Raw genomic sequence first — 18,099 nt, 5'->3', positions numbered from 1 at the left:
TATGCGGAGTGCCTACTTGCCATGCGGTAGTAGAGGGAAAAGTCTATGACTGGGGTGGCTGTGGGTTTATGACAATTTTTAGGGCCTTCCTCTGACACCGCCTGGTGTAGAGGTCCTGGATGGCAGGCAGCTTTGCCCCAGTGATGTACTGGGCCGTACACTCTACGCTCTGAAGTGCCTTGCGGTCGGAGGCCGAGGGATGCTCTCGATGTTGCAGCTGTAGAACCTTTTGAGGATATCAGGACCCATGCCAAATCTTTTTAGTTTCCTGACGAGGAATAGGCTTTGTTGTGCCCTGTTCACGACTGTCTTGGTGTGTTTGGACCAATCTAGTTTGTTGTTGATGTGGACACCAAGGAATTTGAAGCTCTCAACCTGCTCCACTACAGCCCCGTCGATGAGAATGGGGACGGTGCTCCTTTTCCTGTAGTCAACAATCATCTCCTTAGTCTTGGTTACGTTGAGGGATAGGTTGTTATTCTGGCACCACCCGTCCAGGTCTCTGACCCCCTCCCTATAGGCTGTCTCGTTGTTGTCGGTGATCAGGCCTACCACTGTTGAGTTGTAATTAATGATGGTGTTCGAGTTGTGCCTGACCATGCAGTCGTGGGTGAACAGGGAGTACAGGAGGGGACTAAGCATGTACCCCTGGGGAGCTCCAGTGTTGAGGATCAGCGTGGCAGATGTGTTGCTACCTACCCTCACCACCCGGGGGCGGCCTGTCAGGAAGTCCAGGATCCAGTTGCAGAGGGAGGTGTTTAGTCCCAGGATCCTTAGCTTGGTGATGAGCTTAGAGGGTACTATGGTGTTGAACGCTGAGCTGTAGTCAATGAATAGCATTCTCACAAAGGTGTTCCTTTTGTCCAGGTGGGAAAGGGCAGTGTGGAGTGCAATAGAGATTGTATCATCTGTGGATCTGTTTGGGCGGTATGCAAATTGGAGTGGGTCTAGGGTTTCTGAGATAATGGTGTTGATGTGAGCCATTACCAGCCTTTCAAAGCACTTCATGGCTACGGATGTGAGTGCTACGGGTCTGTAGTCATTAAGGCAGGTTGCCTTTGTGTTTTGGGCACAGGGACTATGGTGGTCTGCTTGAAGCTTGTTGGTATTACAGACTCAATCAGGGACATGTTGAAAATGTCAGTGAAGACACCTGCCAGTTGGTCAGCAAATGCCTGGAGCACACGTCCTGGTAATCCGTCTGGCCACGCAGCCTTGTGTATGTTGACCTGTTTAAAGGTCTTACTCACGTCGGCTACGGAGAGCGTGATCACACAGTTGTCCAGAACAGCTGATGCTCTCATGCATGCCTCAGTGTTGCTTGCCTCGAAGTGAGCATAGAAGTGGTTTAGCTTGTTTGGTAGGCTCGTCTCACTGGGCAGCTTGCGGCTGTGCTTCCCTTTGTAGTCTGTAATAGTTTGCAAGTCCTGCCACATCCGACGAGTGTCGGAGCTGGTGTAGTATGATTCAATCTTAGCCATGTATTGACTCTTTGCCTGTTTGATGGTTCGTCGCAGGGCATAGCGGGATTTCTTGTAAGCTTCCGTGTTAAGAGTCCCGCACCTTGAAAGCGGCAGCTCTACCCTTTAGCTCTGTGCAAATGTTGCCTGTAATCCATGGCTTCTGGTTGGGGTATGTACGTACAGTCACGACATCCTCAATGCACTTATTGATAAAGCCAGTGACTGATGAGGTGTATTCCTCAATGTCATCGGAAGAATCCCGGAACATTTTCCAGTCTGTGATAGCAAAGCAGTCCTGTAGTTTAGCATCTGCTTCATCTGATCATTTTTTTATAGACCGAGTCACTGGTGCTTCCTGCTTTAATTTTTGCTTGTAAGCAGGAATCAGGAGGATAGAGTTGTGGTCGGATTTACCAAATGGAGGGCAAGGGAGAGCTTTGTACATGTCTCTGTGTGTGGAGTACAGGTGATCGAGAATTTTTTCCCCTCTGGTAGCACATGTATCACGTTGATAGAGATTTGGTGGAACTGATTTAAATTACCCTGCATTAAAGTCTCCGGCCACTAGGAGCGCCACATCTGGCTGAGTGGTTTACTGTTTGCTTATTTCCTTATACAGCTGGCTGAGTGTTGTCTTAGTGCCAGCATCTCTCTGTGGTGGTAAATAAACAGCCACGAAAAGTATAGCTGAGAACTCTCTAGGCAAGTAGTGTGGCCTGCAGTTTATCACAATCTAGAGACTTCATTAGATTTCGTGCACCAGCTGTTGTTTACAAATATGCACAGACCGCCCCACCTCGTCTTACCGGAGTGTGCTGTTCTATCCTGCCGGTGCAGCGTGTATCCCGCTTGCTGAATATCCATGTCATCATTCAGCCATGATTCCATGAAGCATAGGATATCACAGTTTTTGATGTCCCGTTGGTAGGATATTCGTGATCTTACCTCGTCTAGTTTATTGTCCAATGATTGCACGTCGGCGAGTAATATTGACGGTAACGGCAGCTTTCCTAGTTGCCTTCTGCGGGTCTGGACGAGGCATCCGGCTCTTCGTCCTCTGCGTCGCTTCCTTTTGCAAATAATTGGGATGTCTGCCCTGTGGGGTGTTTGGAGAATATCGTGTGAGTCCTGCTTGTTGTTGTTGAAGAAATCTTTGTCTAATCCGAGGTGAGTGATCGCTGTCCTGATATCCAGAAGCTATTTTCTTCTGTAAGATACAGTTGCAGAAACATTATGTACAAAATAATTTACAAATATCGCGAAAACCCCCCCGCATAATAGCACAATTGGTTAGGAGACCGTACAACGGCGGCCATCTCCTCCGGCGCCATTGTAACGAATTACTAAGGGAATTACTATTGGAATAAATATCCCTGACTTACAGAAATATTGGAACAAAGTTGTCTAATGAAGGCAAACAATTTAGAATCCTCCAATCTTGTAGCCTACTTCCGACTGTCACGTTGCACATCGCCATATTTTCCATTCGATCCTAACGGAACCCCTGAGGGTTTCGTTTTTCTTTGAATAGAAACACCATAATATTAATCTAATTAATTAAGCCAAATTTCTTAAAATCAATCCCATATACTATGTTATCACAAAAAAGGTTTTCAATTCTCAGGCAATGTCAATACGGAATACTATCAAATGCTTCTCAAAGTTGTCCTTTGGTGGTTATACTAGCAATAACTTGCAGTAACAGGAAAAAATGGCTGAGAATTAAATGACGTGCAACAGAATTCTGCGGCAGCACGCAAGGTGCAATATGATGCAACTTTTAAAGGAGGAACCACTGTATACACTAAACTACATTCAGGTTGGTGTTTTGGTAGGCTTGACAGAGGCATGTGTATGTTGTTGGCTTGGTCATGTTTAAACAAGCATCGTCAAACTTATGACAAACCTGGATAACGAAGTAAGTAGAGAAGCCTGTTGCAACTCTTTTCCTGTCAGGTAGAGTGGTCTCACCTGTTTGCCATCGGCGCCCACTCCTGGAAGCCCGGGAGGCCCTGGAAGGCCAGGGTCACCTGGGGTCCCTGCTAGCACCTTGACAATGGACGTCTCACTGCCCACCTCTGAGGGAGAAGACTGGCACACCTCACACGACGCACCCTGGGGTAGACGGGAGACACACTGGGTTAGGACGGGTGGCAAAACTCTCCTACACACCTGTGTGGACACATGGATAGCCATACGTTCATGTGTAGACATGCACGCACACACACTTCACCTTCTCGCCCTTAGGACCTGGAGTTCCCAGACCAGGAATCCCTGCATCCCCCTGTCAAAATAATCAAATTACACAATATAACACAACACAACATAACACACTCTAACACAACACAACACATTACACAACAACCTAACACAACACATAACACAACATATAACACAACACAACATAACACTACACAACTTTACACACTCTAACACACTAACACACTAACACACTAACACTCTAACACACTAACACACTAACACTCTAACACACTCTAACATACTCTAACCCAACATAACACAATATGATGGATGGATGTAGTGTCTGTTATCTCCATCTCTCACCTTTATCCCCTTTAGTCCATCCTTGCCACTAGGTCCTCTGGGTCCAGTTTTGCCCTATCAGATAAATAGTTACAGTACATGTCATCACTTCATCTCCAAAGAGCATCGCAACCGCCAACTGAAATCATTTCTGCATCAGTAATTTCTGAGAAATATTTTATCATAACGGGTGACAACTATGAATATAAAGTATGAATATAAAGTATCAGTCACTGAAAAGAGTCTAGTGAAATCACTCTTAATGGTAGTCTACACTCACCGTTTTACCGTCAGCTCCTTTGCCACCAGCGTTACCCTGGAAACAAGATAAACTGTAATGTCAACAGAACTGTACAAATTGCTTTTGAACTAAATTTAATGGGTGAGATACATAAACACATTTATTCCATCAGTCTCTGCACTATGTCAAAACTCCTGTGTCCTACTTGGAACCTTACGCAGTACACACCTTTTCCCCTCCTAGCCCTGCCAGGCCAACGAGTCCAGCCTCCCCCTGTAAAGCAGTCCCGAGTTACTTCTGGGTGAGATACACAGAAACAGGAACAACACAGGTACAAACAAACACACACACACACACCACAGGAGGCTGCTGAGGGGAGGACGGGTCATAATAATGGTGGGAAAGGAGCAGAAGGAATGGCATCAAACAAATGGAAACTATGTGTTTGATGTAATGGAAGCCATTCCACCTATTCCATCCAGCCATTACCACAAGGCCCGGAACTCCACAATTAAGGTGCCACCAACCTCCCGTGACACACACAAGACAACACAACAGAACACACACTTACACATTCATTTCCAAAAAACACACATTCACCTGTTCTCCCTTCTGTCCCAGCCCAGGTTCTCCTTTATCTCCTTTGAGTGTCAAAGTTTGTTTCATAGCAACCATGTTGGCACCAGGTATTTCACCCAGGGTGGGGCACACAGCACATGCGTCACCCTTTTCCCCTTTGACCCCATCCGATCCCACCTCTCCCTGCCAAGCACACAGACACACATCATAACAGTGAGTCAGATTAGTGATAACACCCACTAATAGGCATGCTTCCTTTAAGGTGTATCGTCTAAAGTAGTGTCCAAACAGATCAGTTCGTATATTGTGGTGTCCAAACAGATCAGATTGTATAATGTGATGTCCAAACAGATCACTTTAATGTGGTGTCCAAACAGATCAGTTAGTCTAAGGTGGTGTCCAAACAGATGGGTTTAATGTGGTGTCCAAAGCGATCAGTTACTCTTCTGTTGAGTCCAAACAGATCAGTTAGTCTAATGCGGTGTCCAAACAGATCACTGTAATGTGTTGTCCAAACAGATCAGTTAGTCTTTTGTTGAGTCCAAACAGATCCGTTAGTTAAATGTGGTGTCCCTAACAGTTCAGTCAGTCAAATATATCTAATGCGGTGTTGAAACAGATCAGTTAATCTCATGTGGTGTCCCTAACAGATCAGTTGGTCAACTATATCTAATGTAGTGTCCATAACAGATCAGATAATCAACTATTTCTAATGTGGTGTCCCTAACAGATCAGTTATTCTAATGTGGTGTCCCTGACGGATGAGTTCGTCAACTATATCTAATGTGGTGTCCCTAACAGTTCAGTTAGTCAACTACATCTAATGTGGTGTCCAAACAGATCAGTTAGAATAATGTGGTGTCCAAACAGATCAGTTTGTCTAATGTGGTGTCCAAACCGATCAGTTAGTCTTCTGTTGAGTGCAAACAGATCAGTTAATCTAATGTGGTGTCCCTAACAGATCCGTTATTCTAATGTGGTGTCCCTGAAGGATCAGTTTGTCAACTATATGTATTGTAGTGTCCCTAACAGAGCAGACAATCAACTATATCTAATGTGGTGCCAATAACAGATCAGTTATTCTAATGTGATGTCCCTGACAGATCAGTTCGTCAACTATATCTAACGTGGGGTCCCTAACAGATCAGTTAATCTAATGTGGTGTCCCTAACAGATCAGTTAATCAACTATATCTAATGTGGTGTCCCTAACAGATCCGTTATTCTAATGTGGTGTCCCTGACGGATCAGTTCATCAACTATATCTAATGTGATGTCTCTAACAGATCAGTTAATCTAATGTGGTGTCCCTAACAGATCAGTTATTCAACTATATCTAATGTGGTGTCCCTAACAGATAATTTATTCAACTATATCTAATGTGGTGTCCCTAACAGATCAGTTATTCAACTATATCTAACGTGGTGTCCCTAACATATCATTTATTCAAATATATCTAAGGTGGTGTCCCTAACAGATCATTTATTCAACTATATCTAAGGTGGTGTCCCTAACATATAATTTATTCAACTATATCTAAGGTGGTGTCCCTAACATATAATTTATTCAACTATATCTAACGTGGTGTCCTTAACATATCTGTTGCTCAACTTTGTCTAATGTGGTGTCCCTAACACATTTTTTATTCAACTATACCTAATGTGGTGTCCATAACATATCATTTATACAACTATATCTAATGTGGTGTCCTTAACATATCTGTTGCTCAACTTTGTCTAATGTGGTGTCCCTAACACATTTTTTATTCAACTATACCTAATGTGGTGTCCATAACATATCATTTATTCAACTATATCTAATGTGGTGTCCTTAACATATCTGTTGCTCAACTTTGTCTAATGTGGTGTCCCTAACACATTTTTTATTCAACTATACCTAATGTGGTGTCCATAACATATCATTTATTCAACTATATCTAATGTGGTATCCGTAACATATCAGTTAGTCAACTATGTCTAATGTTTTGTCCCTAACAGATCAGTTAATCAGCCATAGAGGAGACGCTGGCCACAATACAGCTGTCATGTCACAACATGATCTATGGTTTGGGATGGGGAAGGCTGCTAAACAATTACAGTATGTGGTTACAGGCACAGCATGGTGTGTGTGTGTGTGTGTGTGTGTGTGTTATGAACCTTGAAAGCACTTGTTTGTCTATATACACAGTGCTTTCGGAACATATTCAGACCCCTTGACTTTCCCCACATTTTGTTACGTTACAGCTTTATTTGAAAATGGATTTTAAAAAAACATCAGCAATCTACACACAATACCCCATAATGACAAAGCGAAAACAATTTTTGTTGGAGTTTTTGCAAATGTATAAAATAAATACACAGAAATACCTTATTTACATTAGTATTCAGACCCTTCGCTATGAGCTTTGAAATTGAGCTCAGGTGCATCCTGTTTCCATTGATCATCCTTGAGATGTTTCTACAACTTGATTTGAGTCCACCTGTGGTAAATTCAATTGATTGAACATGATTTGGAAAGTCACACACCTGTCTACATAAAGTCCCACAGTTAACAGAGCAAAAACCAAGCCATGTCCGTAGAGATGCGAGATAGGATTGTGTCGAGGCACAGATCTGGGGAAGTGTGTCAAAACATGTCTGCAGCATTGAAGATCCCCAAGAACACAGTGGCAAAACTGAGCAATCGGGGGAGAAGGGCCTTGGTCAGGAAGGTGACCAAGAACTAAATGGTCACTCTGATAGAGCTCCAGAGTTCCTCTGTGGAGATGGGAGAATCTTCCAGAAGGACAGGTCTCTGCAGAACTCCACCAATCAGGCCATTATGGTAGAGTGGCCATACGGAAGCCACTCCTCAGCAAAAGGCACATGGCAGCCCATTTGGAGTTTGCCAAAAGGCACCTAAAGACGCTCAGACCATGAGAAACAAGACTCTTTGGTCTGATGAAACCAAGATTGAACTGTTTGGCCTGAATGCCAAGTGTCACATCTGGAGGAAACCTGGCAAAATCCCTATGGTGAAGCATGGTGGTGGCAGCATCTTGCTGTGGGGATGTTTTTCAGCGGCAGAGACTTGGAGACCAGTCAGGATCGAGGCAAAGATGAATGGAGGAAAGTACAGAGAGATCCTTGATGAAATTCTGCTCCAGAGCGCTCAGGGCCTCGGACTGGGGCGAAGGTTCCCCTTCCAACAGGACAACGACCTGTTCCAACGCTCCCCATCCATCCTGGTAGAGCTTGAGAGGATCTGCAGAGAAGAATGGGAGAAACTCCCCAAATACAGGTGTGCCAAGCTTGTAGCATCATACCCAAAAAGTCTCGACGATGTAATCTCTGTCAGAGGGGTGTCAATAAAGTACTGAGTAAAGGATCTGAATACTTATGTAAATGTCATATTTCCCTTTTTTATTTTCAACAAATTAGCAAACATTTCTATAAACCTGTCTTTGCTTTGTCATTATGGGGTATTGTGTGTAGATTGAGGAGGGAAAAAAAACGATTTAATCAATTTTAGAGTAAGGCTGTAATGTAACAAAATGTGGAAAAAAGTCAAGGGGTCAGAATACTCTCTGACGGTACTGTACGTGTGTGTGTGTGTGTGTACATTTGCATTTTAGTAATTTAGCAGACTTTCTTATTCAGAACACCTTTTCACCTAGTCGGTTCGGGATTCAAACCCGCAACCTTTTGGTTACTGGCCCACTGCTCTGAACCGCTCGGCTAACTGCCTCCCTTGGTATACTGGTGTGTATGCACCTACAGTATACGAGTGTGTGTGCGTGTGCGTGTGTGTGCACAGTTGAGTTAGAGGCTGTATGTATCCCATTCTCAAAGCACATGAATGAAACATGAGATATAAAGGAACTCTGTACCTTCTCTCCCGCCTTCCCATCTGATCCTTGAAGACCCTGATGAACAGAAGACAGGAGATGAGGAGGGAGGAGAGAAGAGGTGAGGAAGAGAAGATGAGATAATAAATATTTCTAGCTTTAAATTAGCATTTCTGAATTCCTTGATGACTATATTAAACATAAATCACTATTTGCACATCTTGCAGAGTGCACCTTTAAAGGGTCAAAGGTTAAGAGTTAGGGGTGCTATATATCTCACAGGGAGGCCAGGGTCTCCTATCCCAGGCTCTCCTTTGGGCCCTGTCTTCCCCTGGAGGGCTACAGTGTTGCCCAGGTCTTCAGACAGGACGGGACACAACTCACACGGGTCACCCTGTGAGACAGACACACAGAGTAAAAGAGAGTCAGAGATGTACGGACACAAACCCACAGATGTATAAAAACAAACCCACAGATGTAGAAACACAAACCCACAGATGTAGAAACACAAACAGTCACATATGTAGAAACACAAACCCACAGATGTAAAAACAAAAACGCACAGATGTAGACTCACAAACAGTCACAGATGTTGAAGCACAAACAGTCACAGATGATGAAACACAAACAGTCACAGATGTTGAAACACAAACAGTCACAGATGTTGAAACACAAACAGTCACAGATGTTGAAACACAAACAGTCACTGATGTAGAAGCACAAACAGTCACAGATGTTGAAACACAAACAGTCACAGATGTTGAAACACAAACAGTCACAGATGTTGAAACACAAACCCACATATCTAGAGAAGTATAGATACACACACCGACAAGTAAATTATATACAGATATTTAGAGAGAAAGAGAATATCACGATAATTCAAGCTGGGACACTGAGGGTAAGTCACCTTATCTCCTTTACCGCCACCAGGACCCCTAGGACCCTGAAAACACAACAGCAATACATTATAGTAGAGCATTATGATTAGGTTTCAAATTACACGCTGACTAACATGACTGACTAACATGACTAAAGGACTAATTGACTAACATGACTAACTGGCTAACATGACGAACTGGCTAACATGACTAATGGAGTAACACAACTAACAGACTAACGTGACTAACATTACTAACTTATTAACATAACTAGCATGACTAGCTGGATAACATGACAAGCTGACTAACAGGACTATCTGATTGACATGACTAATGGACTATCATGACCAACTGACTAACATGCCCAACTGACTAACATGGCTAAATGACCAACTGACTAACATGACTAACTGACTAACATGACTAACTGACCAACTGACTAACATGACCAACTGACTAACATGGCTAAATGACTAACATGACTAACATGGCTAAATGACTAACATGGCTAACTGACTAACATGGCTAAATGACTAACATGACTAACGTGACTAACATGACTAACTGACAAACATGACTAGCTGAATAACATGACTATCTGATTGACATGACTAATGGACTATCATGACCAACTGACTAACATGGCTAACTGACTAACATGACAAACTGACTAACATGGCTAAATGACCAACTGACTAACATGACTAACTGAGTAACATGACTAACATGACTAAATGACTAACTGACCAACTGACTAACTGACTAACTGACTAACATGACCAACTGACTAACTGACTAACTAACTGACCAACTGACTAACTGACCAACTGACTAACTGAGCAACTGACTAACATGACTAACTGACTAACTGACTAACATGACTAAATGACTAACATGACTAACATGACTAACATGACTAACTGACAAACATGGCTAAATGACTAACGTGACTAACATGGCTAACTGACTAATATGACTAACATGACTAACATGGCTAAACGACTAACATGACTAACATGACTAACATGGCTAAATGACTAACATGACTAACATGACTAACATGGCTAAATGACTAACATGACTAACATGGCTAAATGACTAACATGACTAACATGGCTAAATGACTAACATGACTAACAGACTAACATAACTAACTGACTAACATGACTAACATGGCTAAATGACTAACATGACTAAAATGACTAACATGGCTAAATGACTAACATGACTAAAATGACTAACATGACGAACTGACCAACTGACTAACTGACTAACATGACTAACATGACAAAAATACTAACATGACTAACTATCTAACATGACAAACATGACTAACTGACTAACATGACTAACATGACTAACATGGCTAACATGACTAACATGGCTAACATGACTAACATGACTAACATGACTAACTGACTAACATGACTAACATGACTAACATGACTAACTGACTAACATGGCTAACATGACTAACATGGCTAAATGACTAACATGGCTAACATGACTAACATGACTAACAGACTAACATAACTAACTGACTAAAATGGCTAAATGACTAACATGACTAAAATGACTAACATGATGAACTGACCAACTGACTAACTTGACTAACTGACTAACATGACTAACATGACTAACATGACAAAATTACTAACATGACTAACTAACTAACATGACAAACATGACTAACTGACTAACATGGCTAACATGACTAACTGACTAACATGGCTAACATGACTAACATGGCTAACATGACTAACTGACTAACATGACTAACTGACTAACTGACTAGCATGACTAACATGACTAACATGGCTAACATGACTAACTGATTAACATTACTAACATGGTTAACATGACTAACTGACTAACATTACTAACATGGCTAACATGACTAACATGGCTAACATGACTAACTGACTAACATGGCTAACATGACTAACTGACTAACATGACTAACATGGCTAACATGACTAACATGACTAACTGACTTACGATGCTAACATGACTAACATGGCTAACATGACTAACTGACTAACATGACTAACATTACTAGCATAACTAACACGACTAGCTGACTAACATTACTAACTGACTAAAAAACAAAACAGTTTTCTGAACGCATCTTGTACTCACAGGATCTCCTGGCTCTCCATCTTTCCCTGGTGTCCCAGAATCCCCCTGGGACAGGAAGAGAGGAACAAGAAATAGTAACCATAACAACAGTTGTAACATTCTAGAAATGTACATTGTTGTGGGATGTGTTATTATCAAACAATATAGTCTGCATACTTCATATATTGCAGCCTTCAAAGTTTCGAAGTAGAATTTAATTGGATTTAAAATAATACCGCAGATATTTTTTACCTTTTCTCCATTCAATCCAGGTGGTCCTCCTGGGGTGCCCTAGGAACAAAACAAAACACACAAAAAGAGAGCTGAGCATCTATCCCCCTCTCTAACTGTCTTTTACTTTCTCTGTCTACCAGAGCCCAACAAGAACAGATGCACTCACACACAGGCTCTGCTCTAGAAGCTTTTTGGTTTCAGCCAAGGGTAACGTACTGTGTCTTCACTAAGATGTGTTAGAGGTGGATTTATACATTTTCTATATCTATAAATTTGTCTTAATATCATGATCCCTTCTGCATACAGAGTGATATTGTTGTGAAAGTTACTAATAACTAATGCAGAGGATTTTCTCTCTCTCTCAGAAACACAAGCCACTGAGTGACCCACTCATTCACAGCTCGCCAAGAGATTCAAAGACAAACGGGCAGACAGACAGAAAACAGGCTTTCTTAAGCTGAACCATAATTGTCAGTGACCTATATTAATTGTGTAACTAATGCCTATGACCTATGACAACCAACTAATAACCAGGCTGAGGAAGCAACCAGGATTATCAAGCAGCTATAAACGTATTTTCATTTTATTCGACAAATCCCATGGTTTAACCTGCCTATGGTCAGACAGCTGCAAGATTGCTTTGTTTCTATAATAGATTTTCCAGACATGATTAATCTTCTCCTGTCTATGTACAAACGCCATTTATATTTTGAATACGGCCTACCCACCGTTCTATATCAACCAATCAAGTAGCAGACTTACTTGACAATCAAAGGAGGAACTCTCTAGAACCTCCTCCTAAACCCAGGGGTTTATAGTACTCTGTCATTATAATCCCTGTGTGTGTTCTCCTGTGTACATCATGGTATTAAAGAATTTGAAGTGAAGTTTCAATTGTCGATTTCACCTTTCAGATGCTTTTAGGCTCTAGTCAAAGGTAACACACAGATTCTTCTTGGCACAAAATCTGCATCCATATAGCCGGCCATTGCCTGCCAAACCCAGTCCCACCCTGCCCAGTGCATAAAGCATCAGACAACTGGGAGGCAGGAGAGTTCTTAAAACAGCACTCTGACTCCTGACCAGAGGATGGCACAGATAGATAGGACAGAATTCCAGGGCAGACACTACTCACTGGTAGGCCTGGGTTTCCAATTCCTGGAAGTCCTGGAAGTCCGGGGTGTCCCGGTTCTCCTGCTAGTCCCTCGGGCCCCACTTTTCCAGAGGTACCCTGGGAAAACAAGTTACTAAAGGTTAAAGTTCAAATAGTCCAAATAGACATGAAACAGAAAATGAAAGTTGGAATTTGAGTGTCACTAACACCATTTGTTTACAATACATACAGATAGGAAAGTACAGTGTACATACAATGGAAGTAACCATACTGTATTTAAATAGTGCTACATTAAGAAAAGAGTAGCTCTCACCTTCTGTCCCTTGGGTCCCACCACACAGATGGATCCAGCTCGACCCTGGAGACACACACAAAACATAGTGACATCATCAGTGTGCGACGTGGCCAGAAGAAGGTTGGGTAAGCTGTTTTGTAGCATTATTTGGTGTAGAACTGTATTGATCCCTGTATCGATATCTCTCAATTCCAACAGATATTGTCATTTTACTGCTGTTGTTTAATTATTTATTTATTCATTTTATTTTCTATTTTTTACTCATCCATTTTTTACTTAACACTTATTTTCCTTCAAGCATTGTTGGTTTAAAGGCTTGTGAAGTAAGCATTTCACTGTAAGGCCTACACCTGTTGTATTTGGCGAATGTGAAATATACAATGTGATTTAATTTGATTGTGGAATGCCTCCCCATCCCCCACCTGGCTGTAGATTTGGCTCAGCTCTAATTAAACAGTATGAACACCTCTGCCAACAGGACATCTTAACCTGAGAGAGCACACACACAAACACCAGTAGAGGCTGCAAAAAGGAGGATGGCTCCTAATCATTTCTGGAACAGAGCACAAGGAATGGCATCAAACACATGGACTAGAGATGGGACAATAAACTGAAAATGATCGACACCGACCAAAACAACCCTTATTGTGGCCATTTTGTTGAATAAAAAACCTATAAGGCCCCACTAGAGAAATGTAAAATGAAATAAGTTTGCTGATATGGGTGATTGTTAATAGGTTAGCTACAACTTTCAAGTAGTAGCCGTAGCAGTAGCAGACGTAGTAGTAGCAGAAGCAGTAGTAGCAATAGTAGCAATAGCACTAGCAGTAGTAGAGGTAGTAGTAGTAGCAGAAGTAGAGGTAGCAGAAGTAGAAGTAGCAGTAGTAGTAGTAGTAGTAGAAGTAGCAGAAGTAGCAGTAGCAGTAGTAGCAATAGCAGTAGCAGTAGTAGCAGTAGTAGTAGTAGCAGTAGTAGCAATAGTAGCAATAGCACTAGCAGTAGTAGAGGTAGTAGTAGTAGCAGAAGTAGAAGTAGCAGTAGTAGTAGTAGTAGAAGTAGCAGAAGTAGTAGTAGCAGTAGTAGCAGTAGTAGCAATAGCAGTAGCAGTAGTAGCAGTAGTAGTAGCAGCAGTAGTAGTAGTAGCAGCAGCAGTAGTAATAGTAGAAGTAGTATTGGTAGCAGCAGTAGTAGTAAAAGTTGTAGTAGTGGTAGTAGCAATAGCAGTAGCAGTAGTAGCAGCAGTAGCAGTAGTAGTAGAGGCAGTAGTAGCAGCAGCAGTAGTAATAGTAGAAGTAGTATTGGTAGCAGCAGTAGTAGTGGAAGCAGCAGTAGTAGTAAAAGTAGTAGTAGTGGTAGTAGCAATAGCAGTAGCAGTAGTAGCAGCAGTAGCAGTAGTAGTAGTGGCAGTAGTAGCAAAATCAGATGCAGAGGTAATAGTAGCAGAAGTATCAGTAGTACTAGTAGTATTAGCAGAAGAAGTAGCAGTAGCAGCAGTAGTAGTAACAGTAGTAGCAGTAGCAGCAGTAGTAGCAGAAGAAAAAGTATCAGTAGTAGTAGCAGTTGTAGCAGTAATAGTAGTAATATATGTAGCAGTAGCAGCAGTAATAGTAGTAGTAGAAGTAGCAGTAGTAGTAGTAGCAGTAGTAGCAGTAGTAGCAATAGCAGTAGCAGTAGTAGAGGTAGTAGTAGTAGCAGAAGTAGAGGTAGCAGAAGTAGAATTAGCAGTAGTAGCAGTAGTAGTAGCAGTAGTAGTAGTAGCAGCAGCAGTAGTAATAGTATAAGTAGTATTGGTATCAGCAGTAGCAGTAGAAGCAGCAGTGGTAGTAAAAGTTGTAGTAGCGGTAGTAGCAATAGCAGTAGCAGTAGTAGTAGCAGTAGCAGTAGTAGTAGTGACAGTAGTAGCAAAATCAGACGTAGAGGTAACAGTAGCAGAAGTAGCAGTAGTACTAGTAGTATTAGCAGAAGTAGTAGCAGTAGCATCAGTAGTAGTAGCAGTAGTAGCAGTAGCAGCAGTAGTAGCAGTAGCAGTAGTAGTAGCAGAAGAAAAAGTAGCAGTAGTAGTAGCAGTAGTAGCAGTAATAGTAGTAATATAAGTAGTATTAGTATTAGCAGAAGTAGCAGTAGTAGTAGAAGTAGCAGTAGTATTATTAGCAGTAGTATTAGCAGTAGCAGTAGTATTTGCAGTAGTAGAAGTAGTAGTTGCAGTAGTAGTAGTAGTAGCAGAAGTAGAATTAGCAGTAGCACCAGCAGTAGTAGTAGTAGTAGCAGTAGTAGTAGTAGTAGTAACAGTAGCAGTAACAGCATTAGTAGTAATAGTAGTAGTAGTAGTTGTAGTAGTAGAAGTTGCAGTAGTAGCAGTAGCAATTGCACCAGAAGTAGCTGTAGAAGCAGCAAAAGTAAATTTAGCAGTAGCACCAGCAGTAGTAAAAGTAGTAACAGCAGTACTACTAGTAGTATTAGCAGTAGTAGTAGTAGATGTAGCAGCTGTAGTAGTAGCACCAGCAGTAGTAGTAGTAGCATTAGCAGAAGTAGCAATAGTGGTAGTAGCAGTAGTATAACCAGTAGAATTAGCAGTAGTATTAGCAGTAGCAGTAGTATAAGTATTATTATTAGTAGTAGCAGAAGTAGAATTATTAGTATTTTTAGTAGCAGTAGTAGAAGTAGTAGTTGCAGTAGTAGTACTAGTAGTAGTAGTAGCAGTAGTAGTAGTAGTAGCAGTAGTAGCAGTAGTAGTAGCAGTAGTAGCAGCAGTAGTAGTAATAGCAGAAGAAGCAATAGTTGTGGCCATAGTATTAGCAGTAGCAGTAGTAGCAGTAGCCGTAGTAGCAGTAGCAGTTGCACCAGAAGTAGCTCTAATAGTAGCAGAAGTAGAATTAGCAGTAGCACCAGCAGTAGTACTAGTAATATTAGTATGTGTAGCAGTAATAGTAGCAGTAGCAGCATCTGTAGTAAAAGTAGTAGCAGCAGTAGTAGTAGTAGTAGCAGCAGAAGAAAAAGTAGCAGTAGTAGTAGCAGTGGTACTAGTAGATGTAGCAGCTGTAGTAGTAGTAGAAGCAGTAGTAGCAGTAGCATTAGCAGAAGTAGCAATAGTGGTAGTAGCAGTAGTATAACCAGTAGCATTAGCAGTAGTATTAGCAGTAGCAGTAGTATAAGTAATAGTAGAAGTAGTAGAAGCAGTAGCAGTAGTAGAAGTAATAGTAGAAGTAGTAGCAGCAGAAGAAGAATTATTAGTAGTACCCGACGTAGAACTATCAGTATTAGTAGTAGTAGTAGTAGCAGCAGCAGTAGCAGCATTAGTAGTTATAGTTGAAGCAGTAGTAGTAGTAGTAGTAGTAGTAGTAGCAGCAGCAGAAGTAGTAGCAGTAGCAGCAGTAGCAGTAGTAGTAGCAGTAGCAGTAGCAGTAGTAGTAGTAGTAGCAGAAGCAGTAATAGAAGAAGTAGCAGTAGTTGTGACAGTATTATTAGCAGTAGCAGGAGCATTAATAGTTGCAGTAGAATTAGTAGCAGTAGCAGCAGTAGTAGAAGCAGTAGTAGCAGTAGTAGCAGAAGTAGGAGTAGTAGTAGAAGTAGCAGCAGTAGTAATAGCAGTATTAGTATTAGTAGTAGTAGTAGTAGTAGAAGCATCAGTAGTAGCAGTAATAGTAGTAATATAAGTATTATTAGTATTAGCAGAAGTAGCAGTAGTAGTAGTAGTAGCAGTAGTATTAGTAGCAGTAGTATTAGTAGCAGTAGTATAAGCAGTAGCAGTAGTATTTGCAGTAGTAGAAGTAGTAGTTGCAGTAGTAGTAGTAGTAGCAGAAGTAGAATTAGCAGTAGCACCAGCAGTAGTAGTAGTAGTAGCAGTAGTAGTAGTGGTAGTAACAGTAACAGTAACAGCATTAGTAGTAATAGTAGTAGTAGTAGTTGTAGTAGTAGAAGTAGCAGTAGTATCAGTAGCAGCAGCAGTAGTAGTAGTAGTAGTAGTAGTTGCAGTAGTAGTAGTAGCAGAAGTAGATTTAGCAGTAGCAAAACCTGTAGTAGTAGTAGTAGCAGTACTACTAGTAGTAGTAGCAGTAGCAGTAACAGCATTAGTAGTAATAGTAGTAGTTGTAGTTGTAGTAGTAGAAGTAGCAGTAGTAGCAGTAGCAGCAGCAGTAGTAGTAGTAGTAGTAGTAGTATTAGCACTAGCAGTAATAGTAGTAGTAGTAGTAGCAGCAGCAGTAGTAGTAGCAGTAGTAGTAGTAGTAGTAGCAGTAGCTCCAGTATTGGTGGTAGTAGTAGTAGTAACAGTAGTATTAGTAGTAGTAGTAGTAGTAGTAGTAGTAGTAGTAGTAGTAGTAGTAGTAGTGGTAGTAGCAGCATTAGTAGCAATTGTAGTAGAAGTAGTTGTAGCAGTAGTAGTAGTAGTAGTAGCAGCGGCAGTAGTAGTAGCAGTAGCAGCAGTAGTAGTAGTAGTAGTAGCAGCAGCAGCAGTAGTAGTAGTAGTAGCAATAAAAGTATCAGCAGTAGTAGTAGTACTGACAGTAGTAGTAGCAGTATCACCAGCAGTAGTACAAGTTGTAGTATTAGCAGCAGTAGTCGTAATAATATTAGCAATAGTAGTAGTAGTAGTAGTAGTTGTTGCAGCAGCAGTAGCAGCAGTAGTAGTAGTAGCAGTAGCAATATTCGTAGCAGCAGCAGTATTAGTAGTAGTAGTAGTAGTATCAGAAGTAGTAGTAGTAGCAGTAGTATTAGGAGCAGTAGTAGTAGTAGTAGCATTAGTAGCAGTAGTAGTAGTTGTTGCAGCAGCAGTAGCAGCAGTAGTAGTAGTAGCAGTAGTAATATTC

The 18,099-nt window shown here is 41.4% G+C and overlaps 1 protein-coding gene across 4 annotated transcripts in view; it reads right to left on the bottom strand.

The window, feature by feature from the left end:
• The window catches only part of LOC135549585 (collagen alpha-1(XVI) chain-like), a 159,308-nt gene that overhangs the window by 77,560 nt on the left and 63,649 nt on the right, over positions 1 to 18,099 (bottom strand). For all 4 annotated transcript variants that reach the window (XM_064979677.1, XM_064979681.1, XM_064979679.1 and 1 more), the window contains exons 16-28: positions 13,313 to 13,357; positions 13,021 to 13,116; positions 11,904 to 11,942; positions 11,673 to 11,717; positions 9,563 to 9,598; positions 8,933 to 9,046; positions 8,695 to 8,730; positions 4,849 to 5,010; positions 4,477 to 4,521; positions 4,288 to 4,323; positions 4,029 to 4,082; positions 3,697 to 3,747; positions 3,435 to 3,578 (exon numbers count right to left, since the gene is read on the bottom strand). In XM_064979677.1, coding sequence (XP_064835749.1) covers positions 3,435 to 3,578; positions 3,697 to 3,747; positions 4,029 to 4,082; positions 4,288 to 4,323; positions 4,477 to 4,521; positions 4,849 to 5,010; positions 8,695 to 8,730; positions 8,933 to 9,046; positions 9,563 to 9,598; positions 11,673 to 11,717; positions 11,904 to 11,942; positions 13,021 to 13,116; positions 13,313 to 13,357 — 903 coding nt within the window. The remainder of the gene's footprint in view (positions 1 to 3,434; positions 3,579 to 3,696; positions 3,748 to 4,028; positions 4,083 to 4,287; positions 4,324 to 4,476; positions 4,522 to 4,848; positions 5,011 to 8,694; positions 8,731 to 8,932; positions 9,047 to 9,562; positions 9,599 to 11,672; positions 11,718 to 11,903; positions 11,943 to 13,020; positions 13,117 to 13,312; positions 13,358 to 18,099) is intronic.

Source organism: Oncorhynchus masou, chromosome 12 (assembly GCF_036934945.1).
Source record: "Oncorhynchus masou masou isolate Uvic2021 chromosome 12, UVic_Omas_1.1, whole genome shotgun sequence".
In the NCBI taxonomy this organism is placed as follows: Eukaryota; Metazoa; Chordata; class Actinopteri; order Salmoniformes; family Salmonidae; genus Oncorhynchus; species Oncorhynchus masou.
Note: the sequence above shows the minus strand (reverse complement) of the source record. Positions and strands in the feature narration are given on the sequence as shown.